Source organism: Typopeltis vanoorti, chromosome 8 (genome assembly GCF_054136105.1).
Source record: "Typopeltis vanoorti isolate ZY-2024b chromosome 8, IOZ_Tvanoo_1.0, whole genome shotgun sequence".
Classification (NCBI taxonomy): Eukaryota; Metazoa; Arthropoda; class Arachnida; order Uropygi; family Thelyphonidae; genus Typopeltis; species Typopeltis vanoorti.
The window spans coordinates 123,272,349-123,300,294 of NC_143556.1; the positions used below are offsets into that span (position 1 = coordinate 123,272,349).

General features: G+C 34.0%; 1 protein-coding gene across 4 annotated transcripts in view; it reads right to left on the reverse strand.

Moving 5' to 3' along the window:
• Positions 1–12,370: 12,370 nt before the first annotated feature.
• LOC150104326 (protein TANC2-like) overlaps positions 12,371–27,946 on the reverse strand; it is a 360,557-nt gene continuing 344,981 nt past the window's right edge. For all 4 annotated transcript variants that reach the window (XM_090396298.1, XM_090396296.1, XM_090396297.1 and 1 more), the window contains one exon: positions 12,371–13,462. In XM_090396298.1, coding sequence (XP_090252424.1) covers positions 13,351–13,462 — 112 coding nt within the window. In that variant the 3' untranslated portion in view covers positions 12,371–13,350. The remainder of the gene's footprint in view (positions 13,463–27,946) is intronic.

Genomic DNA, 27,946 nt, shown 5'->3' on the forward strand with positions numbered 1-27,946 from the left:
GTTGTTTGTGTTTTGGTCGACTCAGAAAAGAACCAAGTTTTGGCAGAGTTGTATAGTCGGTCTTTATGTTGAATTTCTTCATAATCCTAGATAGTTTGGGGGTAAGAGAGCTAATAAATGGTAACCGTATGTGAGTGATAGGGTTGGATTCATCTTCTTGTCGAGGTTGTTGGCGTGGTCTCAAAAGTTTAGAGATGTTACGAGATGAATTACATTATGCCAATGATGCCAAGTTTTTGAGGAGGGAAGTTTATATATATGCAAGGATAAATTTGAAAGACGAATTATAGAATCCAAAGAAATAGTTCTAGACCCTTCACACATGAATAACAATCTGAGCTACAATTTGCTTGATTCCCATAGCGCAGTAACCCAGTACGGGCGCTCTAAAATTAGCTGTCACACACATTCAACTCGGGCTAACAACAGCACGCGGTCACCTATTCAAATATGACTATTACTATTCTTCTTATTTTTATTAAGCTGGAATGTCCATGTTTTTTACCTTGTTAGTTTTATAAGTTTTGTGTTATTTCTTATTCACCTGAAGAAGTCGGGACACCGATGAAACTAGTTATGATTTATTAAAGTTTGTGTTATACTTTCTCGGGTTCTAGTCAGTTAAATATTAATTTTATAAATGTATACATCTCGAGTCATTCCTAATAACAATATATATATATATATATATATATATATATATATATATATATATATATATATATATATATATATATATATATATATATATATATATATATATATATATATATATATATATATATATATATATATATTCACCTGACCAAAAATATATATATATTCACCTGACCAAAATATATATATATATATATATATAGCTTTATCTAAAAATATACAGTACTAAACTTCAAATATACATTTTACATTTTTTGTATTTTTTTAAAATTCTTTGACAAAAAAAGTGACGGTTGTGATATGTGTGTCAGAAAAAAATAAATACAAAACTTTCCTCTTAAAATATTTTATAAATATACTGACTTATGAATATAAATCTAAAATAAATTGTACGATAAAGTTAAAATAGGAAATAAAAATTTTTGAGGTAAATATTATTTAGGGTTTAATTTGGCAGAATTCCATTATTTTCTGTATTCTGATGATGATCATTGTTTGCACTATCGTTTGCCTGATTGAGGAATAACTACGAGTTTTTTACTTCTTTCCAAGATCTCATCGGGTTTCTGTCATCCTTATACGCACCCATTGGAGATATCCCCCACCCCCCAAAGAAACTGACCATGGCTCTGCTCATGTGTGAAGTAAATGGAAAAACTTTAACAAATGCTGGTGGAATCGAGCGGGAATTTATAGAAGGAATCCAAGCGCATCCAATTGAACGCATAAAAATCTCAATTCCAACCTTCCATCTAGGTCCTCCCAGTGAGTTCTGGTGGCAAGGTTGGTTTCATTACTGTTGGTGTGTATGCTAGCTTTCTGGCAATTTTATTTGAAAGATTACATTAATAATCGAATATTTGGATTCCACTAACAGGCATATCTTTTGGAGAAAATCTAAGAGTGTTTTAAAAGATATTCATTCTTGTTGATATGCACTTTCTAAATCTAATTATTATCAATTATTGTTCGTAAGGTTGAATTAATGTCTCTTCCTTCTACCTGCGAGTATGATGAAACTCAGAAAATGCTTATGCAGTAGATTCTTTTCGTCTCCCACTGTGAAACCACCATCATGCATCTTTAAGGGACTGAAGAGACTTAAAGATGTTTCTAGAAAACTGCATCGATCAAATAAATACGTTTAATTATTTTTTCTGTAGTATATTGTTATAATATGAATGATATACATTAATAAAGTTTATTTAATATATTTACAGTATTAAAGCGAAATAATACCTTGAAAGGATGGAAAAGAGTTTTTATTGTAGGGACAAAAAACTTCTCACACGCAAAAAAGTAATAATAACTATTTCGGTATAAATCATTTGAAGAATTTAATATTCGAAAAAACAAATGCACATCCTCTTAGTAACTGCAGCACAATTTTGATTTCTTGTTGCTTTCCTTTCACTACGGAGATCACTTACTTTCCTAAGAAAAGAAAAATATACATATAAAATGAAAATCTCGGTTTCTCGCAGAATAAGAAGAATCACCACTTAAAACAGCTGTTTTGAGTGGTGATTTCTACTCCTCAGAGGGTAAACGTTTCTCCCCCCCCCCCCCACCTTTCATGGGAAAAGAAACTATGAGTATGAAGGTTTGTCTGATCTATCGTAAGCATCCCTGTGGAATTGCAAGACATTCTATCAAGTAGTTGGTTTTATACAGCTGTCTGAAGCAAAAGTGTTGCTGTATCCCTTGAAATGGATAAAATTCAGTCTCGTACGGTTATAAGATTCTTGGTAAAAGAAAGTTTAACGTAAAAAGAAATTCATTCCAAATTCATAAACGTTTATGGGCACTCTTCTCCTTCGTTTTCGACGATTAAGAAATGGGCTGCCGAGTTTAAGCGTGGCCGTACCAGCCTTATTAATGATCTACGTGAAGGACGCCCAAAAAAGTGTAACAACACCAGAAATCATTGATCAAGTGCACGATATGGTATTGGATGACCGGCGAGTCAAAAGGCATGAAATTGCTGACACTATAGACATTTCAATAGAACGTGTAGGATATATTTTGCATGAAGAATTGTAAATGAAAAAGCTTTGCGCAAGATGGGTGCCACGCTTGCTCATAGCAGATCAAAAACGTATTCGCATGAAAATCTCTGAACAGTGCTTGGAGCGTTTTAACAAGAATAAAACTAAATTTGTGTCGATTTATTACTGTGGATGAGACTTGGATTCACCGTTACATACCAGAATCCAAATAGCAATTAAAACAGTGGACAAAAGCCGGTTGTTCAGCGCCAAAGAAGACAAAGTCAGTTCAATCAGCAGGAAATGTCATGGCATTGGTGTTTTGGGATGCTAAAGGCATTTTTTATTAATTATCTTGAAAAGGGTAAAACAATAACCGGGTATTATTCCGATCCTTTAACCAGACTAGACGAAAAAATTCGTGAGAAAAGACCGGTTTGCTGAAGAAAAAATCACGTTTCATCAGGACAATGCACCTGCCCACAAAGGTGTTTTGACAATGGGTTGGAGCATCCACCCTATTCCCCAGATTTAGCTCCGTCTGACTTCTATCCCTTCCCAAAACTAAAACTCTTTCTGGTCAGCGATTTTCTTCCAATCAAGAGGTGATTGCAGCTGTAGAGGGGTATTTTGCAGTTCGTACTGAGAACACTACAGGGACGCGATAATGGCCCTGCAGCATCGCTGGAATAAGTATATTAGTTTTAAGGGAATTTATGTTGAAAAAAAAATTGAAATTATAAATTCGTTTTTCATTGTTAGGCCGAGAACTTTTAAGACCACCCTCGTATAACACCGTCTTTCATAAACTTAATTTATCCTCAAAATGCTAACGGATTGCAATAGGAATGCTTCAGGAGCTTCTCGATTATATCCCTTTCCTTTTTATTTCTTTTCACCGCAAAACGTTAGCATTTTAAGAGACTTATTTTATTTGTGCAGTAGAAAATAGAGGCGTAATAATCAGAGAAAATAGGTGAGATATTGCAGTAATGACTTCATTTATGTCAATAAAAGTTTGTTCTGAAATAATCCGCACAGCATTGAAGTACGTTTTATGAAAGCAATTTAAAAAACAATATTATTTCATTACCAGTAATAATATGAAAGATTTACAGTGACACGTAAGGTTTATATATGTTGCGAAAAATATTATTTCACTTACAACGAAACTCACATTTTTTTTAATTACAGGTGTGATTACTTTTTTTTTTTTTTTTTGCAAAGCAAAAACAACTTGCTTAGCATTATTAATCCCTTTGGTTTCTTTGTTTGGCTTTTATGCATTTCCTAGTTGTAAACGTTTTATTTCATAAATATTCGGTTGAAATTGCAGTAAAACGATTGTTGCCTTTTGATAAAGTCAGGTCGGCTATGAACTATTTAGTGCCAGCAGTAAAAATAATTTGAATTATTTTTAATTTCTCAATCATCGTTATTATTAGTTTAGCGATTGGACAAATGTGCCAATTGCTAGTATAGCGTGTCAGACGTACGGCATTGATGTTCTTTCAGTCAAGCATGAGAATCAAGTATTTCTTAATTTTCTTTAGGTTTAATTATGAACCTTATGAAAAAATCCTCTTCATACGTTTAGTCTGATGAGATTTTATTCAGTATCATCTCTACTCTGAATTATCTTTATTCTATAATGTTCCACAAATAGATCACTCATTCTCAAATTTTCCATCACAAGTCTCTCTGAGAACCTTTCCACCTGAGAACATCGTGCAACATTCTTAGGAATACAGCAGATTGTTGAAGTATCTTTAGTGTAATGGACTAATCGTGTGCAGGATGATGACCGACTTAGCTCAATGTAGGTGATGAAAATGTGAAATCTGAAGTAGAAGTTATTTCTAAGCAAACCTGAACTTGGACTGTTGCTCCAATACCTGAGTAACTGAACCACTGGTTGTCAGAGGGTTATATATAGAATGTTATATACCCTTGAACTTGCTTTCCAAAAATAGAAAAGATGAAAACAATTTCAGCTGATACATGCTACATAATTACAGAGAAGCGCCCACAATTTCGGAAATTGTGAATAGTTGGTTTTCTTTAATTGTCTCATATATTACAAAAGAATGAATGCAATGAGGTCACTGTTCGCTTTCTGATGTGGCACCAGACATGGGAGCATGACCTTTCTTTTGATGGGTTCTCTTTCCAAGTCAGACTCTAAAGAAGATTCACGTGGTACTTTAGGTGAGGAAAAACGAAATCAAATTCAGATTTCAATTCACAGTTCTATTGCTCTTTCCGAAATAAAAAGAGAGACCGCTTTCGAACCCATATTAAAGTGACGTTGCTGTTAATTCGCAAAGTCGATGGTAATATTGTTTCTCTGCTCAGTGTGGAGTTAATTTTCTCAGTGTAGTGTCAATGGAAAATCTCAAAGATAATATTTTCGTTACGATTATGATATTTTGGAAACAGGCCCGAAAGTTCCATGAATAAGGCCTATTTCACGTGGTGATTATTATTATCATTTATTAAATATTTGTTTAAATGTCTATACTTGTTTCATTGTCTATCTGTTGGGCCTGCCTGATTCCTAAATTCTAAGGTGGAGATTAATTTTTGAACCAGCCATGCGAGGCTCGAGAAAGAATGTCTCCAAGACAAAATTTGACACATCTCTATCATTACCAAGGAAAGATCTGTCTCTTAGTGATGGTTTATGTGAAAGTTCAGGAGATCTGGAATTCACTTCAAGAAGCTACATGCACATTGTGCCGAAGATTTAAATTCTTCCATCTTTGAAAAGAAGTCTGTTAAAGTAATGAGCACGTGTGGTGCATATTCTTAAAAGTGTGGCGTGCGAGACCTCTATAGCAGTGCGAAACATATCTTCGCTAATACTTTGAAATCCCCTGTTGTAGTGTTAAAAAAGAATATAGTGTGGAGTACAAAAATCAACTTGTTTTGTTTCATATAAATCGTTAGATCCGTTATTTGAGGGAGTGCATCCCTGCGGGGGAGAGGGAAGATAATCTTTAGTGTATGTCAGAGGATACTAAAATTATTTGGTTGTTATATTTCTTTCTCTAATAGATTCAGAAGCAAGAATCCATCTTACTTTTTTAGTTCAAAGCGCTGAAAGCGTTGAAATAGAAGGTCCCATTTTTCTCTTCACAAGAAAGGATGTGCTTCCTAGTGAATTTAAAATAGTTTCTGCTCAGTAATTCATTGGCCAGACATAGAGGTGTTACCTTTCCATTTGGCCCTCATTTGTTGATGTAGTTGGTTATGTGAGAGAAATAATACTCTCACATAACTAAATAATACAAAAGAAATACTACTACTGCAGGCTATAATGTCCTTAGGCTTTCAAACCGCTGAAAAATATTAATATTCTATACAGCCAAATGATTTATTTCTTGATCTAGTATTGCAAGACCCAAGCTACATATGAACGTTACGTTGAAGTTAGCAACTTTATCATATTCTTAATGAGATGCCGCTTCTCATTGTCGAATTCTCCTAGACTGGAATGGCTTCAGTGCCTAATTATTTCATTCAGAGTAGGCTTAAGTCTTTTGACAAGGATAATTTATATTATTTTATAGTTGATTTATAATGAAATGGTAGTTAGTTTTCTACTTTGATGAGGTCACTTTTTGTTGGGATAAGTATAATGATGCAGTTGTCGTAAAAAGTGAGAGATTTCATCATGCCAATTTGGGAAGGTGTTGCAGCCAGAAAAAGAGATAGCATGCAATAGTATGCTCATCTTTTCCTTGAAAATTTGTATTTTTGGAGAACTACAGGTTTTTGATAAATAATGTGTTTAATGGTAATTTTCGTTTTTTGGTCTCAATTATGTGAAAAAGCTCTCAAGGAGGAGAGCTTTTTCACATAACAAGATTTTGCTAGAGGCATCGATGTTTTTCTACATGGTTTGGTATAAGCAGGATTTTTGGAAGCTTCTACATGTGTTATTTTAGAAGTATTGCAAAAATATTTTAGGAGTAGTTTTGAAGTTCATAAGCATTTGTCGTCAACTTATTACAAATTATTTCTTGCAGAGTGTTGGGAAACACATTGCGAATTCTAATTACCGGTATTTCTGTTAGGCCCAGTTTAACGTACTTCTGGATGTTTATTCCATTGATTTACACTTTAATTCATAATCAATGTCAGTCAGTGATTGTATTTTTGGTTGATCATCTAAATTCGGAATTGAAGGATGGCCAACAATCACTTTTTTTGGGGGGGACATATTCCTGAAGAATATCGACATAGTTCCGTGAAATATTTGAGATATTCTGCAACCAGTACCTCACACCTTTATGTCCACTTGCTCATAGAGATACTGAGGAAGCGTACATGGGCTGATAGGTTCGATAGAAGTTGTTTGGTGTTTCTAAGTATATTGCATGTCTGGATATGTAATTAAGACGTGTTTATAGGTGTTTCTGGTAGGAATTCCCACCTCGACTCTCCGTGACTGAGGCCTTTTCATAGTTGTTAGTATCTGTTGATATCAATCAATTTATGGTTGTTAATCACATCCTGGAGAAATTGAACTAACATTATATATGTTCTTTAGATCTATACTTGTCTATTGTAAAGCATGTAAAGAAGATCTCCTGCTAATATGAGGTGATGTTTTATTAGCTTTAAACAAGGTGGCTTTGAACAAGATGAATCGTAGGAAACTGGCAGGTTTCAAATTACAATATTTCAGAAAGTAGCACGTACGCTGCTTATGCTGATCAGATCCCAAGGAAAATGAAAGCAGTATTGAATAACAAGTGGGTGCCATTATCAACAGTATTTAATTGAAATAGTTTATCGCACTTCCGAAATGAAACACAGAAAAACACACTTACAATAACTTATAGTTTCCAGAAGAAGATTATTACATTTCCTTATTTTATTATTTGATTTTTCAATAGTTAATGATACTTTGATCGTCATGTAATCAAATGATTATTTCAAAAATAATTGAGAAAAATGATATCTCTCATTTTTCTTTTCTTATCTTATCTTTTCTACTGATGACACCAAGAAGTATTAGCAGGCAATGTAATGGTTTTTAATAATATCTAACAATATTAATTGATAAATGTATAATGTTAAATTGTTTATTAGGAATTTAGGAATTGTGATCCTCAAATAATATGTGGTAAACGTCTCTCTCTCTCTCTCTCTCTCTCTCTCTTTCTCGTTCTGTGTATGTGTGCGAGAATTAACAAATAGTTAATTCTCTCTCTCTCTCTCTCTCTCTCTCACACACACACACACGCACGCACACGCACACACACACAGTCTTTCATCCTGATATCTACCCACAAGGGATATACATCAGGAATTTGATGCATAAGTGATTAATTTGAGGAATTTCTTGTACATGTGATTTTAGAAAGTATCCCAGCACAGAATGCTATGATACTCTCATAAGTAAGAATATGTACTTTCTTATTAAATTTCTAATAATGAGCAATGAATGTGATATTAAGAAACACTACTAGAAATCAAAACTATGCTGTAGCAGGTGATCGACTAACTGACACAAAAGACAAAATAATTCAAGACATAAAATAAATACAAACGAACATTTATTCTTTCTTATTATCAGCGGTCTGTATACACCTCCATTGATAAATGTTTTCTATAACCTCAAAGAAGAAAATTTAAATCAGTCTATCTACAGAAAGCTCAGCGAAAGGGCATTTTTCCAACTCGTACTAAGGTGGGAAGCTGTCAGTGATACCGTAACATACATCAATAATTTAAATCTGAATATCCTACCTCGTTTTGTTTCGATACGACCATATCTAAATACAGAATGCTAAACAAAGAATGGGAATTGGTCTCTCTCTCTCTCTCTCTCTCTCTCTCTGTGTTTCTTTTCAAGTGTTCATATTTTCATGGGAAAATTCCAAATATAACTAATAGATATCTTAATATTTCGACAAATACCATTTGAAGTTCATTTAGCGCTGTTTCACAATACTGATGATTAATTTATTCTTTTCTAGTCCAGAGAGAGGTAATTTCACGAATACAGTTAATAACACAATTTATCCTATAAGAAAATTTAAGATGATAGTATTACACACACACACACACACACACACACACACACACACACACACACACACACACACACACACACACACACACACAGAGAGAGAGAGAGAGGGGGGGGAAGGGGGGAGATTCTGAACTAAGGATAATTGCCAAATAGTTAGTTCTCACTCTGTATAGTATTTCGAAAGTTATGATACACCTGTCGATGTACATCAAACTCTTTTTTATATCGAAATTCAAAGAATATTTGCCTGCGCTAAATAATAGTGAAATAACTTTTCATAGTATACTGTATTCAAATAAAAAATAATTATAAACTTGGACTTATTGTGGATTTATCTGCTTCACTCATATGTAATTTTAAATATATGAAAAAAATGGGCATGTAATCTATTAACAATAGTTGTGAGGATGACTTAAGAAGAAATCCGTCATAAATTTACGCAGAAGTTTATACCATTTACCAGCACTCATATTTTTAAAGTTTGTAACGATACACAGTTTGGTTGTTAGATAAATGAAAGAAAATATATGAAAATGAAATATTATGTACATCATGTAAGAATTTGTTCGATCTGCTCTCGAAGATCGAGAAGAGAGGAGAAGAATTTGCTTATGAGAATAATTTAGGAGCTGCAAAAATACATTCACGCATTCTATAAACTGAAGTGAATGGAATAAGAAAGAAAGAAAGAAAAGATATATTAAGTTATCCGAAATGAAAAAAAAAATCAGATTCCGCAAGATGGTTTTGAAGAAAAGTGCTTCTACAGATCAAGAGGATCGATACTTGCATCTGAGTGCATCAACGTCTACTCTAATAGTATCTACATCATTGAATTCGTACAGGTTTTGAAGGAACGCTTTCTTTGTGAAAACCGAAGATATATAAATAAACATGCGAAGCGAAACTTGAGGATGTGTGGAAGTGGTGAACACCACTTGGAGACGAAATCGGGGTAAGAAATAGAGAGTAAACTATGACATCTTTTAGTATAGAAAGAAAATAAGAGTGAAATATGTTAAAAGCATGCTGATGCGAATCGAGAAACAAAATGTTATATGTAAGCCATTAGAAGGCTTCTTCAAGCTTTCCAGATTCATTGTTTCCTGCAGATATTTTAAGCATTAGCCTAAGAAGGATATTGCAGGTGACTTGTTTACACACAATTAGATATTCCAACAGTTCAATTATGTCAAAACATGCTCTAAACTAAACTTAAAAGATTTAAGGCTTTAAAATAAAAAAATAAAAAACACTAAAATAAAAAGCTGTATGATAATGAGAATATATGTTATTATGTCCGATTGTAAGACTGAATGATATTTCTTAAAATGCTAGTCAAATTAATTCAGTTAGTATTACATAAAACATATGAATGATAATACTAATTTTACAGAAGAAAATAAATAACTAAATAATGATTATGATTTTAATGATTTCCTCATGAAGTATCATTTAGTATGGAATATAGAAAAGAATATAATGAGGTATATCCTTTATGAAACCACACTTAGAATCACTTTTTTTCACCTGTTTGAAAGCGACATTGAAACATAACTCCTTGATATACAAGAGTTTGCAAAATATTTTCCATCATACTGTATTTTATACCTGAATTAAGTGTTCAGGAAATATATCGTTAATTTGTTTCACGAAAAATTAAAATGAAAATAAAGAAAAGAAAAATGAAAACTATATCTTCAATGTCCGGTTGTGAGGAAACCAATAATGTTCGGTTCAAGGATAAAATCAATGGTTTAAAGCCTTCAGTACTGTGATATCAAAGAGACAGCATATACACAATTCAACATGCTAAAAGAGATATGCAGAGAAGCTCCTGTGGGTCTGAGTGGAACAATTAATTAAATAACTTCTAGTTTAAATAACAGAGAAAAATTGGGAGTCTGGGAGCAGTCTGATAAAAAAAAAAAAAATGAACTGTCGGTAAGAGTTATATATATATATATAAACCAACAACCTGCGGGTTAGAATCACAGAGTGGCTTGGATGATTGTGAATATCCTTGGATAAATTATTTTCATCACCTATATGAGACCACCATCGTGCTTATTGAGGGACTGCAACTTAAATTACTTTTGTGTATTAGCGACTCTCCCAGAGCTAATATTTCGAATAACAGACTAACTTTAAGTCATGTTGTCTTCTGGTACTTTCCTTTTAAATAAAGTCCTTTATTTATACTGAAATATTTTTCTATTATGCAGTTATTTTTGAATTACCGGTTGTATTACTAGTTTTGTGGTGAACAAAATTAATACTGAAAAGTGGGAAATTAAGTTGAAAAAGTTTCAACTATTTTAAGAAAACAACATTATCGGTTTGTTTAATAAATAATGATTCTCTTATCGCTTACATTATCAATCTAAACCGCATTCCTTCCTCTAGAAATAAGACAATAACCAAAAGAAAATACTTCAAAGGAGCTGTTGGTTTGAATTACATGTAGATATTTTTGCATTTATTTGTAACACTAAAGTGTTAAGAAGTAGATATCAGAAACGAAGAAAAAATCTCCATGAAGTATTTTCAATTTATTATAAATTAAGTAAACTAAAGTTACACATTTTCAAAAGAGAAGTTCCCAAGCTGCATTTTTTGGATTTATGCGGAATAATCGAAAATCAAAATGAATTTTTTACTCTTGGGACGTTGTAGTGTTATGGAGTAATATATTTCAAAATAATATGTCTAAATAAACTGCTCCTATTCACACTTGCATAAAGTTCTCATTTTGGTTCGACTAACGCATTACCTACAATCAAGAGTCTTTTAATTATGTATTATAAACAATATATAACGAAGTGATGATTAGAGTAACACAACCACATTTCATACTGGACATTTGAAGAGGCATAAAATTGTTTGCTCTCCAGAGCAAGTGTTTCTTACATATCGAACTCTTTTCCCGTATGTATTGCTAGTATACCATGGATTAGTTTGCTTTAAAAAAAATAATGATATCAAAATGTAAATAAATTAAGTTTCATTTGATATTCTGTGAATATCAATATGAAAATTAATGAAAATATGCATTCTGTGAAAAATAAATGAATGAATAGTAACTGGAAGAAATTCAATAATTATGAGAAAAATTCCCAGTTCAAGACAGAATCCTGAATTAAAAGGTATCTTCAGAGATTAAGAAGCACATTTAATGAAGATGTGTCGCAAAAACATAACCCGATGATGAATTTCACACATTACCAGGAATAAGTTATTCCTGTTTTGTTTTGTTTTTCATTAAAACGTTTCATCTCATTCAGAGTACTCTTGAACTCATTCCGTATAATGCTATAAACATTTTTTTTTTTTTTGAAAACAAGTAATAAGTCAAAATTTTCTCGCTACGAAACCTAAGGTTATATTCGGTAAGTGCAAATGAGGTGAATCAAACAGTTGGAGAAAAAGTCATTTTAAATTATCTTAAAGCGCAATAAACGAAAGTGCAGACGAGGAGTGAATAAATGAAAGTTCTGAATAAATTAAGGTAAGGATGAAGAATGTGAGAAGCAAATTAGACAGTTCTAGTTGTGTTTTTTTCACGAATTCTTACTTTTTTTTTTTTTTTAAAGTTTAGCGCATGTAGACTAAATATTTCACACTGAATGAGTGGGCTTATGTGAAATAGTTACCCATAAAAATCTTTTCCTACTCAAGGAAGAAACGTGAACAAAATGACATTTTAATACTGGAGCCCGATAAGTGTGTACACAGAGTTCAGCTGCTTATTTGAGATTTATTCAGAACACTGCTTGGCGGTTGAGATACAATATGGGTAATTATGAGTTCTGTGAAACTATCGAAGTGCTTCAATTAAGCGAACTAGACTAGTACTCTCTTTTTTTTTTCAACACAAACAAAAAATGGAATGTTTAAGACAAGCTCCTAAAAACATCGCACAACCTATTTTTAAATACACCTTTTTATACAGCAACATAACATTAAGCCATAACATTTATTTCTGACAGGAGGATTAACTTCAGCGGAATAAAAACAATAATAAAATATTTAAAAAATAATAAAAATACGAAGCTAGACAAAATGATTTTCGCAAACAGTACCTACAAGTTAAACTTGGCAAGATGAAGATGAATTCAAACAAAGAACATTTTATTACAGTTAACCACAGTGATTGTTCAATGGATAGTGGAGATGTTGTTTGGAACATTAAATTGCTCGCAGAAGAAAACTACTGGTAGTGCACTGTGGAAGCAATAACTATCAATGCATTTATGAATTAAAGTATGCTTATCTGCCAATAATCCGTAATGCAACTTTGGACTAGCAGTAGTCATATAATTCCTGTTAAATGTTCAACTTTTCCCCGCATCTTCACATATATATACAAAACAGAAAAAAGAAGAAAAAAAAACTGAAAAGAAAAACCACATCCTGGCACATTAAGAACCATCTAATTCATTTGTTGATTCGTGATTGAGGTGTTTTTTTTTCATCTTCTTGTCTTGCGTTAATACAAACAGTTTTGTTTCCTCACGACCAACACAGAATACATACACAATTTCCATGGTTCTCTTAGTTCTCAATTCCTCCTATTAGATGTAAATCTTTCTTTCGTTGCTTCATTAATCTTGGAAGCACGGCAGAGCATTATGACTAGCAAAATCGTTTTGTAATCCCTCAGTCTTGGGGCTTTTCCTTTGTCCGGCTGTGTGCTAAATCGGCGACCATATCTAGAACATAATCACATAGCTGGTCAATCGTTTCAGTGGAGCCGGTCATGCTCGCAATACTGCAAACATAAAAATAAAAAAAAAAGTTACGATGTAAATGAATGTAAGTACAGAAATATGAATTATAAATATGGAATACTGTAAAAACTAGATGACAATATGCTACATTATACATTGACACATCGATTCAAAAAAAAAAAAAATATGGGGAGAAGATGAATAGTATTGACATTTAACAGAAAATAAATGGCATATATAAAACAGATTATTCATATGCATTTTATCTAGAGCTAAAAAAATGACAGCCAACGAAACATAATCAGAAATACGTAACACAAGTTTTGAGCACCATAATGCAAGTATTGTATTAGAGATTGGTGCTCATTGTGCATTTAGCCAAGTTAGCTTTTATGGATTTTCATATCGCTAGCGAATAGATTTGTCATGAGAAGCAACAACAATGGTGCTGCGAATCGTAAAAATTCAGTTGTTTTCTTTAAAGTGAATTCAAGCCTCAGTTAACCAAGGCGGTTAGCTACAGAATCTCTCCAGTTTATGCAGATAACTGGTGAAGTTATTTATGAAAAGTATTTGCGGCTAGTCTACACTCTCAATATATGTCTCTGTTGAAAAGGAGATTGAGTGGAGTTGTTTCAACAAGCAGGAAAGCAATTCATTATCTTGCTGTAAATTGAAAACAGTTTTAAATTTTCCACTCCTAACAAGAACTAAAATAGACACACTTAGTAATGAAATACAACAAACAAATTTGAAAAAATTAAAGTGGATCTAATAAAAGATATTTTTTCTGTATCGCTGCCTGGCTTATCTATATTAGGACTACTCCAGTTCTTTACGATACGCCTCAGCAATGCTGCTGCCATTAGAACATCACATATCAGGCACCCTCTACAGGTATCCCATTTGATCATGGACGAGTGCCTTCTGCAATTTCATTGCATCTCACTCCAGAAGCTTCCATTCCGTGTGCCGTTTAAAAGCCCGCACAGTGGTATGAAAATGATTAAAAGCGGTTAATTTGTGAAAGTACTCTGCGAAAGTTTCCACCTTAATTTCCCACTTATATATTTATCAAAAAATTAAGAACTTTCTTCCGTGTTGCTTAAAACAACTTGAAGCTATTTATTCTTACGTTATATCTAAATTATGACATTGCTCGTTACCAAATTTTGTTTCTGCGAATCGCACATTGTTCTCTTACTTTCCCAATAACATGTGATTAATTTAGCTTTTTTTTTTCGTTTTTGTTTTTTTCCCCTCACTTTACTAGATTATATATATATATATATAATCAAGTGTATTTCCTCACATTACTTTGATTGTGCGTTGGTACTGAAACCAACACGTGTTCCACTGTCTGGGTTAACTAATACTTGGATATTCTGAAAATTAGATTTTAACTTAAACCTATTACTTTCAGCATCTGAACAACGTGCGTTAGGAACTGACTTCCTTTCAGCATGCTCGAATGTCAGTTGGTTGCTTTACTAATTTAATTAATTACCAGACTTGAACTTCATGCCGGGTAGCAACTTTACATTTTTTTCTGAAAACGCACAGCTCAAAACAAAACCAACTATGCATACTATACTATTTGTGTTATGTAGTTTCTAAGAAAATTTCCATTGCTTCTGCATTAATTTGGCACAGAGTAATGAAGTATTATACGATAAAGTGCGAAATAAAATAGACAAAAAATCTTTTTAAAAGAAAAAAAATCATCGTCATTATGTTCAACACTACCTTGCGTTTATGTTTTGGTGCCTGTTGCGTAGTTACATTCGACTGCTGTTATTAACACTTTCTATCCAAACACCATAAGTTCTAGATGTAATTATCACTTTAGCCAACCTATATCTTCATTTCTCTCGATATTCCATTAAAATTAATAAATCTTCTATGATTTTTATTTCCCTAAGCGAGTTCACCACAATCACCCTTTGCTACTTCGTCATTGCCTAAGTTTATTCCAAGATTTAGTCACTTGGATAGACATATAAGGACATAAGAATACGGCACGTAACTGCAGCCACTCACATCAATAACCTTAATGTGCGAGTTATACGGCGATTTTACTCCGATATGCTGCTAAACAGCAAAGTTATTTCAGTAAAAGAAGAAGGGAAAAAAAAAAAAAGAAACTGCTGAGTTGTATAAACATCAAATACGTATGGAAAGGCTTATTAGAATCGAGTCGATAAGTGCTTTCTTTTGACGATCAAGCATCATGGATGATAATGAGCACCATTCCATGCTTATATATAACAGTTTTTCAATTGGAAACTTGGGTTTTAAGGAAAACCATCTCAGAACTCGAGTACGACGTAGCATTAGTTGTCTGCTTGAATCTCACTCCTTATGTCTTATGAAATCATTGATAGCCAACAGGCTAAGGTGGACTCCACCCACGGCTGAGGGTAAAGACAAATGTACACAGATCTTTCAGAAAGTCGGAGCTAAATCACCTCCATCTACTGACTTTGGAGGATAAAAAAGCGTTAGAGGATTTATTTCTTTATTTCTTTAACAGTGCAAAATTCATTAACTATTATAATTTTATTTTATACATATGTCAGTGAAAAATTAATTTTATTATTTTGCCACTGATTAAGTTTAATAATATTTAATTTTATGCATATATCAATGCAAATAATGACATTCCATATTTGGAGAGAGAGAGAGCAATATGTCTGAAAGTTATATTAACAAGTGATATCACCACAACAGTTTCTCAAGTGAGGTAAATAACGGTGCATATATATACACTACTGTTAAACACTCCTTATTTCACACTTGAAATACAATGAAACAAGAAAGTAATACCGATGAAGAGCACTTCGGTTATTTTCATTCTCTCATAGATAAAGAATGGACACCACAGAAATAACAGATCTTATGTGGAGGTGAAACTAACAGCGCAAAAACTGTGCCAGTCATTGTTCTTTAAGAGATGATGACTCAGATCAATATTCAAACAACGGGTAGCAAAAAAAAAAAAAAAAAAAACTGCGTCTGTTATATGGCGATCAATGCATTTATTCTCTAAACTTATGTTATTTATTTATTTATTTATTTTGGATAACTAATAAAAATCTGTGTATCTTGTGGCTTTCAATTCGTATTACTAAAGACGACACTATACTCTGGGTATATTATACAAAAAAGATATATTAAACAATTTAAGTGAAATTTGATATCTCACAAAAATCTAAAAGTTAACATAACAGGAGTGGAGCAAAACGCAGTGCAATGTATTGTATTATGTTTTGTTCGTATGCCAAATCAAAGTAAAATTCTGTATTTGTATCTGTATATAATCTGCTTGCATGCGTTTCACTTTGCATGTATTTAAGCTTTAAGTTAATTCCAAACGAAATGGAGTCTTGAGATGTAGATATTATATCTATCACTTCCACGTGTTCTTTGGCAAATTTTGTGTGTGTGTGTGTGTGTGTGTGTGTGTGTGTGTGTGTGTGTGTGTGTGTGTGTGTGTGTGTGTGTGTGTGTGTGTGTGTGTGTGTGTGTGTGTGTGTGTGTGTGTGTGTCTTTTCCAAGATGAAAATGCTTCACAGATGTTCTCTACTTCAGGTACAATCTGATCCCACTCTTTTCCATTCAGTTCTATATTAAACTCCTCTGGTATCATAAAGCTGCTTTTATGTGTACAAGGAAACAACTTTTACTTGGGCTGTGATATATAAAAGTATGTATGTCTTCATAAGTATTCTGATGTTCTATAACGGATGACTTTCCAAATTCCTCTCTTATCATTGTACTTGACTAGTTTAAGAATAGTCCCAAGTACTTCAAGAATTGTATATGATCAGATATTGTTTCCTCTCTATGATCAATTGCTCGCTTCCTAGTCACAATGCTCCCTACAAATCTACAGTTTTATATTCTATGTTTTTTTTTTTATATTGTCACTATACCATGAATGCAAAGTATCCCCATCACTTATGTCCAAAGAAACCAGAATCAATCATGTATTCTTTTTTTTTTTTTGCCAATTTCTCTCTCTCTCTCCCCAGATATTTTCTGTTATCGTATATTGATGTATTGTTTTGTGTATGCATGCAACTTTTTTTTTCTCTCATTGTATGAATAAATATCACTTTCTTTGTACACTTGCATGGTTTTCTATATGTCAAACTTTGTAAGTAGTTTGTCTCAATAACTGTTTTTGTATGTTTACTTTCTGTTTTCAGAATATATATTATGTACTTTTATCTCTCTTACTATGTGTGCTATTGTCGTCATGTCTATATGAGGTTTGCTTCAGGATTGCAGGCATACCTCTCAAGTTGATTTATGCATATACAGACATCTCTCTTTGTGAATTATTGCATTGCATTTTTTTTTCTATGAATGATGCTACATATTCCTCTAACTAATATATCATTTACCCTCTCAAATCTGGGTATATATTCTGATTCTTCTTTCTTCAACTTTCTGTTGTGATTTTTTCAGATTTTGTTATGATTTCTTCATAAAAACCATATTTTCATTGTATAAAAATTGTAAAAAAATTTGTAAAAGATGAACGAAATTCATAAAAACAGTTGTAACATATGTATAAGGTATTATTAGAATTCATAAAATCAATTGTATTTTTTGTTTTTGCAAATTTTATACGCTATATTTCTTAATTTTTCTCTCTCTCTCTCTCTCTCTCTCTGTCATTCTCTCTTAATATACTCTCCACAACTTTTCCTTGTTCCGAAACACCCACTGAATGATGCTACTCATCCATCTAACTACTACGTCATTTATCCTCCTACATCTGGGATTATATTCTGATTATTCTTTCTTCAAACACGTCATTTCGAATCACTTTCAAGATCTCATTTATTGTAGAAGCAGACTGAAATATCAATACATACATTGTACAAGAGAAAGGTTGTCGAATTGTGGGTGAATATGTGATGTGAGTTTAATGGAAGAAAGGACAAATATAACGCTCATGTTCTATATTTAAATAGATTTGGAGTCAAGTATTTTGAGGAAATGTGGCTCAGTGAGAATTCAGAATCATGTAGAAAATGCAGAATCATGTGCAGGAATTCTTGTACCAAGTGATGGGCAAATGATTTTTATTATTTTGGTATATTCGCTTCTACCAGCTATTGTTCCCATCTTCTTGTGTAGCACACTTGTTGCTTGCCATCTCTGCATCCTAACAGCATTACTAACATCCTTAATGTTTGCCTCAGAGAAAACACCAATTTCATCATGCTCTCCTCTTATCATGGATTCTTTCATTCTTTCACTCTTTTGTATTCTGATCTGCTTCCTCTCTTCCTCTCTGCCTTACCACTCACGAGGCAATTCAATAGCCATTCTATCCCACATGAAGGAATCCATGTAAGTGTGCTTTTTATTTTTTTTTTATTATCATTCATCTCATTATTCTCCTCATCCTATACCCTTTATTTCATGCTATATTACTCATATTACATTTACCGTCGCTCGATTCCACCACTTTACTTTCACTTACAACCTCTCTGACATTCTCACTCACATCTGCTGCCTTTTGTTATTTAACACTGCACTTCTTACCCTTCCCAACACTTCTGATACTTGCTTTAAACAAAGTTTCTAGACACGTGTTTGCCAGTGTGGCTCTCCATCTGTAAATCTTTTAAGCAGAACAAATACATCTCACGCAGCGAACAAAATCTGGCATGTTAAATTCATCTCCAGTGTCCTATTTCACATCGGCACCATAACAAATAATGCATAATACAAAATAACTTCTTTTTTTTTCTTCTAAAAACTACACTGGGAAACACTCATAAAATCAGTATGCCACTAGAAATTAATCCATTATCACCAGTTATCTTCAAAACATTATATACAAAATATTTCTGATTCAACTATCACTGTTACAGTCCACAAACTGTTATTATGAATATTATTGTTCTGCTCCTAAACTTGTCATTCATGAACATTGCTCTGCTGCTTCACTAAACTGGCCACTACCATTCCTCCGCCTTCTTCTAATCATGTAAGAACTACAGTAATCACTTATCAACATCCATACACTCTCCATTTCCAAACATACCGAAAGAACTTCTCATCATCCACCTTCATTCCATCCACTTCTGTTCTTTGGAGCATTGCTCCCATACTGTTTTTCCCAATGAGTACAATCCCCAACTTTTTAAAGAAGCATATTAATAGATTACTCTGTTCCTTAATCACTTGCAAACACACATTTTTAGATCAGTCGCACACGCGAGAGGTCCCAAGAAATATGACAAGAGAGTATCGTGTGATGATAAGTGAACGATGGAAGACATGAATTTGTTCATGTGTTTTTTGAAAAGCTGAAGGTTGCAGTCATTGGAGAAGACAGTATTGAGAAGACAAAGAGCAGATGTGTAAGAAATGAAGGCAGAAGGTGAGAAATTGGTTCCATGCAGTAGAACTGGAAATGAATGTTGAATGGCAATTGCTAGTGTTCATATATGAGTAGAGGAGGGTGCAGGAATTGTAGCGACTCGTGCAAAGCAGTGCCCATAAAATTACCTGTAGAAAGACATAATGTGCTAACTGAACATCTATGGGAAAGTGACTGGAGGAGGACAGTAAGGGAAGGTCAGTAATAAAGCGAACTGCTCACGTCAGGAGTTGAACAGGAGAGATGGAATGTTTGGAACAGAAAAGAATTTTTATATCACACTCCAAAAATATTAAAATTTTTGGAGTGTGAAGAAGCACTGGACTTGATATGCTCATGCCAGGATAAATTGGATGTGATAGTTAACCAAAGGAAAGAAAATTGCTCCTGGTTTACAAGAGGAATATTACTGCCAACCAGGACCAATTTTGTCCAAGGTAAGGAAGGACGGTGAAATGAGAAAGAACTGCGTTTTGATGGCATTAATTCACCAGATTATCCTCTTCCCACTTGGAAATGGAAAGGAGACAGTGTTTAGGAGAATGCTTAAAGAAGATCCTGAAGCAAGAGTTACTGAGCAATGAAAGGTTTTGAAAATGAAAAACGAAGAGCGGAGAGTACTGTCGTCAAGAAAGCTATGAACAGGACTGGATGTCAGGGAGAGAAGATAATGTATAGGAGAAAGAGCGTAGGCGATAGTACTGAGCATTACTTGGGTACACCACCATTAATCTGATGAATGGAAACCATCAACCATAATCCTCCCTCCTTTTGCGAAAGGCAATCTGCTCGCAAAGGGAAGGAGGAATACTATAGGATGATAGCTTAGTAAGAGGCCAAAATGCTCGACTCGATCTAGCATCGTAGCCTCTAGCATTGCAAATAACAAGAGCCACAACTTTCGAATTTTTCCATCTCTTGCGTCCATAGGTGGGTGAGGTTAGCAAGGTCTGCTGTGGAACGAGAATCGCAGAATCCATAATAATATCATTAAGTGACCAGCTATTCTCCAAGCAGCTGGTTATTGATGATCATTTCCATTATTTTTGAGAGTACTGAGAACAGAGTAATCAGAAGATAGTTTGATGGCTGACTTTTACCTCTACTTTTTTTTTTTTTTTTGGAAATAGGATGGACAACAGCATGCTTCTAGGCTGTGGATAGATGCCAGATTAGTATAACAGCTTGCAGAGATACTGCAGGACAGGTGTAAGTTTTGGAAAACAAGCTTTTACAACAAGTGGAGGAATACCATCAGAGCCATAAGACTTGGTATCCAATATTGGCATCCAGGCTGCACAGGATTTTTCGTTCTGGTGAAATTTTAGAGGAGGTATAGATAGTTTGTGGAATGGTAGTTCTTCCTCGGTTGCCTCTGCGAGAGTTGGATTAAAAAAAAAAAACTGATGCCAGAAGGTCTGTTTTTCTTTAGGTGATGTTGCCATTGCAACATGAGGATGTGAGAGAGGTGTAAACATGGAAGAGCAGAAGTCGCGTCCAACAATCTTGGCAAGTGACCAGAAGTTACGACTACCATTAGGACAGGAAACAACCTTAGTGCACTTGGCTCCTACAAAGTGTGCTTGAGATTTGTTTACGATTCTTTTTCAGTTGTTACGAGCTGTTATATAAGCCTGGGTGAAAGGCTGGTGTTTTTGACTGGAGCCATTGGGCACAGGTTGAATTTTTTGTTTGAACAACTTTGGAAGTTGTTTGAGAACCAGAGTGGATAAAAGTAGAATATTTTGAGCAGAATTGGGAAGAAAAGCACTCATACCAATGAGAATAATTTTTGTTATTAGATCAGAACAGATGCTAGTATCGGTAGGAATAATCAGACCATTGAAACCATGCATAAAAGTTCCGAAGTTCATCTCAGTTTGAACTGTTGTAGTACCATAGGACACGAGGCTTTGAATGACTGGAAGAAGTCTGATCTGTAGCAAAGGAGACATGGACATAGTTATGATCAAACTTGCGAAGAGGCGATTTAACATTAACGGCATATTTGGAAGGGGCGCTAGTTAAGAAAAGATCAAAGGTGTTGAAAGAATGAAGAATATTGTCTGGAATTTTGGTCTTTTCGTGGACAATTTGGGTTAGATCACTGCTGATAGCAAACAGTTCAGTTTCTTTACCAGCTTGATCTGTGAAGTTGGAGAAGGGAGCCAGTTGGAATTGTGAATGTTGAAATCGCCAAGGAAGATTATCTCAGTGTTGGGACAGTTATATTGTATGTGATCGACTTTCAGAGAGAGAGAGAGATAGTCCAAAGGGTCAGTTAAATCGTCAGAGATTGGAGGACAGTAGAGTAAACAAAGTGAGGTGATGAAGTCAGTAGCCAAAGTAAATCATGAAAAGGAAAGTCAAGGTCCAATAACTTTTGGCATGGGATAAAAAGCACAGGTTCTACCCTTCTTGCAAAAGGCATCATAGAAGATTGGATGAGGATAAGCTGGCAACTTCTCCAAATCCATTTGGAGAAGTTGACATTTGTCGTTCAGTGATAAATATTATATCAGGTTTTTATAATATAGGTGGTGCACATCACTGATATTTGAATTAAGATCCTATAATATTAAGATCCTTGATATTAGTGAAGTCAATTGTGAAGATTTTTTGTAGGGAATTCTGAGGGATACTTTTTGTGTTCATTTCTATTTTATTATGTTTTTGCAAATTTTTGAAGTGATTTCGATGTTTTTTGAGAATTTTGGAAATTTCTTGAGGGAGAGTTTTTATCCCCCAGTGACTGGGATTTTTTTTTATTGTTGATAATGATCTTGAGTAAACACAGCATGGGGAAATTAAAGAGTAGGGAACGTGCAGCACTAATTTTGAACTTAGGAGTAATCACTTCCTCACAGGAATTAACCATGCCTCTATCCAAGAGTGACCAGTGTCCCCTGCAAGCTGCTTACTTGGCTACCTTCAAGGAAAACCTGGCAAAGCAACAGCAAGAATATTGGCCAGTTTTATAGTAAGCCTCTCTCCATTGAGTTCTATCCCGTATACTACCAGGCGACCGATCTGCAGAAAACGTTTTATAGATATGTCCTCGAATGGAGAAGGTAGTGGTTTCTTAATTATAAGATTTGACAGAAGGGAGTGAGGGTAAGGAGGCCTTTACCCAAATTGAATGCATTGCATGCAGAAAGACAAAATGGGGTGAGGACAAAAACTGGAAACCCTGCTTTGGAGATGAAACTTGACCAATGATAATGATCTTGAGCAAAGCACGACACGGCACTGTGGTGTTGTAGGTCATGTAACCTTTCGTGCGTGCGTGTGTGTGTGATGTCATTTTAAAAAACAGCCATCTGGCTACATAGAGAATTGTGACTACACTGTAGCTATAGTGGCCTTAATTATTATTCAGTCTGTTAGTTCAACTTTATTTCACATGTACCTACTTCTTGCTTTTTGTCATGTGTTGCCCATTATGGATTTTATATGAAATTTATACATGAAGAATGTTGTAAAGTTATAGTACATTAATAATACCTGAGGTGAGCTGATATTTAGATAATCTCAGTTTACACATCACCTTGCTCTAGAAACCAAACGATATTTTTTAAGCCATTTCATGCTTGTAAAATAAACAAATCTACTAACCTCTTTTATCCTCTATAGGAAGTAGGCGAGGCCGTTTTAGTCCTATCTAACTTTCTGAGACTGAGAGGGCAGTTCAGACTTATATTACATACATATATTTTAAAACCACTCTTTATTGTCTCTATTTTCTTTAATATTTCATGATTTCTATTAAGTGTATCAGTGGACCAGTGCTCTCATATTAATATAAATATACACATAAATTGTACATATTTGGTCTGATGTATTAAAATAAAGAACTTTTATTATTAAACGACCAGAAGATAAATGATAAAATATATGATAAAATATACAAAGAGCCAACAAGTTTCACTAGCCACTGTCTAGCATTTTCAAGGCTGAACTGGTGTGAAAACAAATGCATTAAGTTATATTTCAAACATACACTTTAGTAACTGTTAGGTTAGGCCGTTACATTTGATCATTCTGTTTGAAGGCGTGCATGTGTTCGAAAGCTTCAGTCAGATTCCGGTACATGACCACGTGTTGTGTAGTTTTTTGCATATTGTAATTCTGTCGAACTGAGAGAGATGATGAGATTTTTCCATATGTCTTTAAGAATGATACCCTGATTTCTATTTAAATTATTGCCTGTACGTAGTACCACAGCTGCTTCTTTTAAAGTTCTGTATCTGTAGTCATTCTCGATGTAAGGCATAGAACTGTTTATCTAATCTATAACGTGATTTGATGTTGAGAAATGATGAGCTAAACCAGATGTGATGATTCTATTATGATTGACATCCCCCACATGTTCCTTCCTTATTTCAAAACTTCTAGAAGTCTGACCAATGTAAGAAAGGCCACAGGTGCATGGAATTTCATATGCTCCAGGACATTTGAAGAAAGGTACCTCATCTTTAGGTGATCTTAAGATTTGTCTGATCATGGTAGTTGGTTTAAAAACCACTCTGATGTTATGAGCTTTTAACATTCTCGCCAATTTTGTGGAAACTGAATTAATATATGGAATGACAGCTGTGGACACATATTGGGGTACCGTAACACGTTGTTGGTGGTTGTCTTTAAATAGCCATTTGTTTAAAATGTTAGAAGGGTATCCATTAAGAGATAGAGTGTTAGTTATTAGTGACAGTTCTCTCTGCACATCTGTTTCTTTTGAAATAGACCTTAAGGCTCTATTATGGAGCATGTGAATGATGCTGTGTTTTTGTGATCTATGATGGTTGGACAAATAATGTAGATATCTACCAGTATCTGTGGGTTTCTTGTAAATGGACAGTTGGAAATTGTTATCTTCTCTCCTCACTAGGATGTCAAGAAAAGGAAGTTCTTTGTTCTTCTCTAGTTCTATAGTGAATTTGATTTTGTTCAGAAACCCGAGATTTTCCATGGTATCTTTCCAGATGATGAACACGTCATCGATATATCTCCACCAAATTGACGGTTTTGGTACAATGGTGGAAAGAATATCCTTTTCAAGTTTTTTCATAAAAAGGTCTGCACATGGTGGTGACAGAGGACTACCCATGGCTAGACCTTCCAATTGTTTGTAAACAGTGTTGTTAAATTTGAAGAAATTTGATTTCAGGCAATGATGAAACAGCTGTGTGATGTCTTGAGGGAAAAAATCTTTCAGAATGTTAACCACCTCTACGATCGGTACATTAGTGAATAAGGACACTACACCAAGATATTTTATCATTTATCTTCTGGTCTTTTAATAATAAAAGTTCTTTATAAATATACACATTTTAATTCATTATTCTTAATTACTAAAATGTCGTATAACATATGCTGAGAACATGAACAGAGCATAAGATTTCTGTAAAATGAAAAGTTCTGCACAATTGATACACACTGTTGTCTATGTAAGACGATTCTGGTGTCATAAAAACCATTTGATTGCATTTATAATTAGCTGTTAAATATTAGTAGATCAGTGGTTTAAAGAGAATTAGTGATGTATAAGTATGTAATCGTATGAAAGATTACACATGAAAATTACCTATGAAAGACTGAGTGTGAAATGTAGTCTTTCTGGATGGTTAAATCAATCTCCTTGGTTAGCTGACAGCTACTCATTCGTTTTCTTGTTTGATTTCTTGATTTCATGAGACTGTTTCTTAAAGCAGTAACAATGGCTGACATGGCAGCCAATAATTAAATCTCTTTTGAAACCAGTGAGCTTCTTGTACTAACCCCTAGGAATGGTACTTACTGCCTATTGTTATACGTCAACCTACACTGCATACATAATTTCTAATTGGAGAGTTATTTGAATGAAAATGAAGTGTAAAGTGTGAATCTATTTTAATTATGAAAATGCACCAAAACATGTTTTATTTAACTTAATTTTATTTTTCTTGATCACAGTTCATATTTTGATCTTTATACAAGAAACAAGAAATATTTTTGTTAAATTGTTGAAAGACTTTTCCATAATATAAGTTAGTAGATTTTTTTTGTGGGGGGGGTCTCCCATCTGCACTTTTGGCTACTTCCCCACAAACTTCATTCCTATTAATTCAGGCATTATCTATTTCTGTAAAGAATGGAAAGTCATACAGCTGCAAATTCTCCCAAAGCCATGCCATTTTTGATGCATATTCCTTTTTTTTGTGTGTGTGTGGGGGGGGGGTCTCCCATCTGCACTTTTGACTACTTCCCCACAAACTTCATTCCTATTAATTCAGGCATTATCTATTTCTGTAAAGAATGGAAAGTCATACAGCTGCAAATTCTCCGAAAGCCATGCCATTTTTGATGCATACTAACTGGGTTATATATGATAACTAATTTTCCTTTTCAGGGATGGGTGTTTGCATTGTTCACCCCAACTCTCTGCGTTATGAAGGTCAATTATCAAGAGCTGAGTCAATTTTGCATTGTTGACAATCTCCAATGCACCGTGTTTGCAAATGCTTTCCATCTCCAAAACCATGGTTCACAACAAATCTTTGTCATCTAATTACCATTTAATTTTACCTAGTACTGTTCTTTCTATATTAAGAGAGTTTCCCCAGTTACATTCTCTTTGTTTCTTTGATCTCAAAGGGAACGTTGTGCATATATTTGCTCTCATAAACCATCAGGAAGTTTTGAACTTAGAATCTCCTTTTTTAGAACTTTCTATCAGCAATGATCGTACCCAAAGTATATATATGTCTCGCAGAATACCTTAGCCACTCTCCAAACACAGGATCTCTTCATCACAGTTGTCTTTCTAAGTATATCATGGATGGTATTTGTCCTCTAGGCAGTTCAAACCACAGTATACTGTTGATTACTCCAGCCACGGAGGAACATTCACAATTAACTCTCTTCCTAAGTAAAGGGGGATAAAAAACTTTTCAAATCAAACCTCTTTACTTATCAAACCTCACCAGAAAAATAGCCGTTTGGCTTTTCATCTTAACTCTCTTCCTATCGTTGCCTGAAATTTGTAAATACTAAGAAGGATGATCTTCGTGCTTCATTTCTTGGTTAAATTATTATTTTCAGTCTTCTGATTCAAATATTTGCACTAATCAAACACTTCACCTTCATTTACTGTTTATGACACGGCCCAAAATAGCTGGATACAAACTATCAGCACATTCAAACTAGAGTGGACTCCTATACTATGTCATCCTTTTATTCTTCCATATTCAGCTAATTCCTATGAAGGAGAAAAAATCTTTGTCATCTAATTACCATCTAATTTCTTTGGCATCTAATTTCACCCAATTCTGTTGTTTCTATATTAAGAAAGAGATTTATCATGCCCAAATGTGGGTCAATTTTGCTAAAAAAAAAAAAAAATTGCTGTAATTTTTGTTCAACTTTGTATCCACATCTTGCACTAGGATTCTTCCATTGTATCATTTCCCACAGCAAGAATCCAGTTTCTTTGCTTCTTACTTTTTTCTAATTTTTGTATAGGTTATATTGGTAAATGTCCTACTGCCATTCCAAATATACAGCTCTCAATGACATAAAATTTTTGCTAGAAATGGATCGAAAAGCTCCTTCTAAAGATACTAAAAAGTTTCCTGGTCCTGATGGAATTTCTACAATTCTGCTGATAATTTTTCGATTCCTATTCTCTGTCATCATTTTATTATCTCATATTCAAGCCCGTTCCTATGAATGGAGACAAATCATTGTCTTCTAATTACCATCTAATCTCCCCGAATTCTGTTGTTTCTAAATAAATGGCATAAATCATTAACAATCAGCTTCTATACTACCTTCAAGGATCGTAATTAATAAACAACTTCAACTGTTGATCAACGCGAGATCCGCTTGCTTACATTGCGCATTTTTTGATGCCATGGAAAAATCTGAGTAACTCAAGTGGTTGCTCTTGATATCTCTAAGCCAGTGATCAGATTTGGCAAAAAGACCTACTAAATAAGCTCCCGAAATATGACCTGTCTTCTAATTTTTGGAACCAGGATGCTAAGCTTCTGTCTGAATGCCAGTTAAGTGTAATGATGAATACAGATCTTTATACTCAAACATTACAACTGGTGTTCCACAGGATTCTGTTCCTTCATCG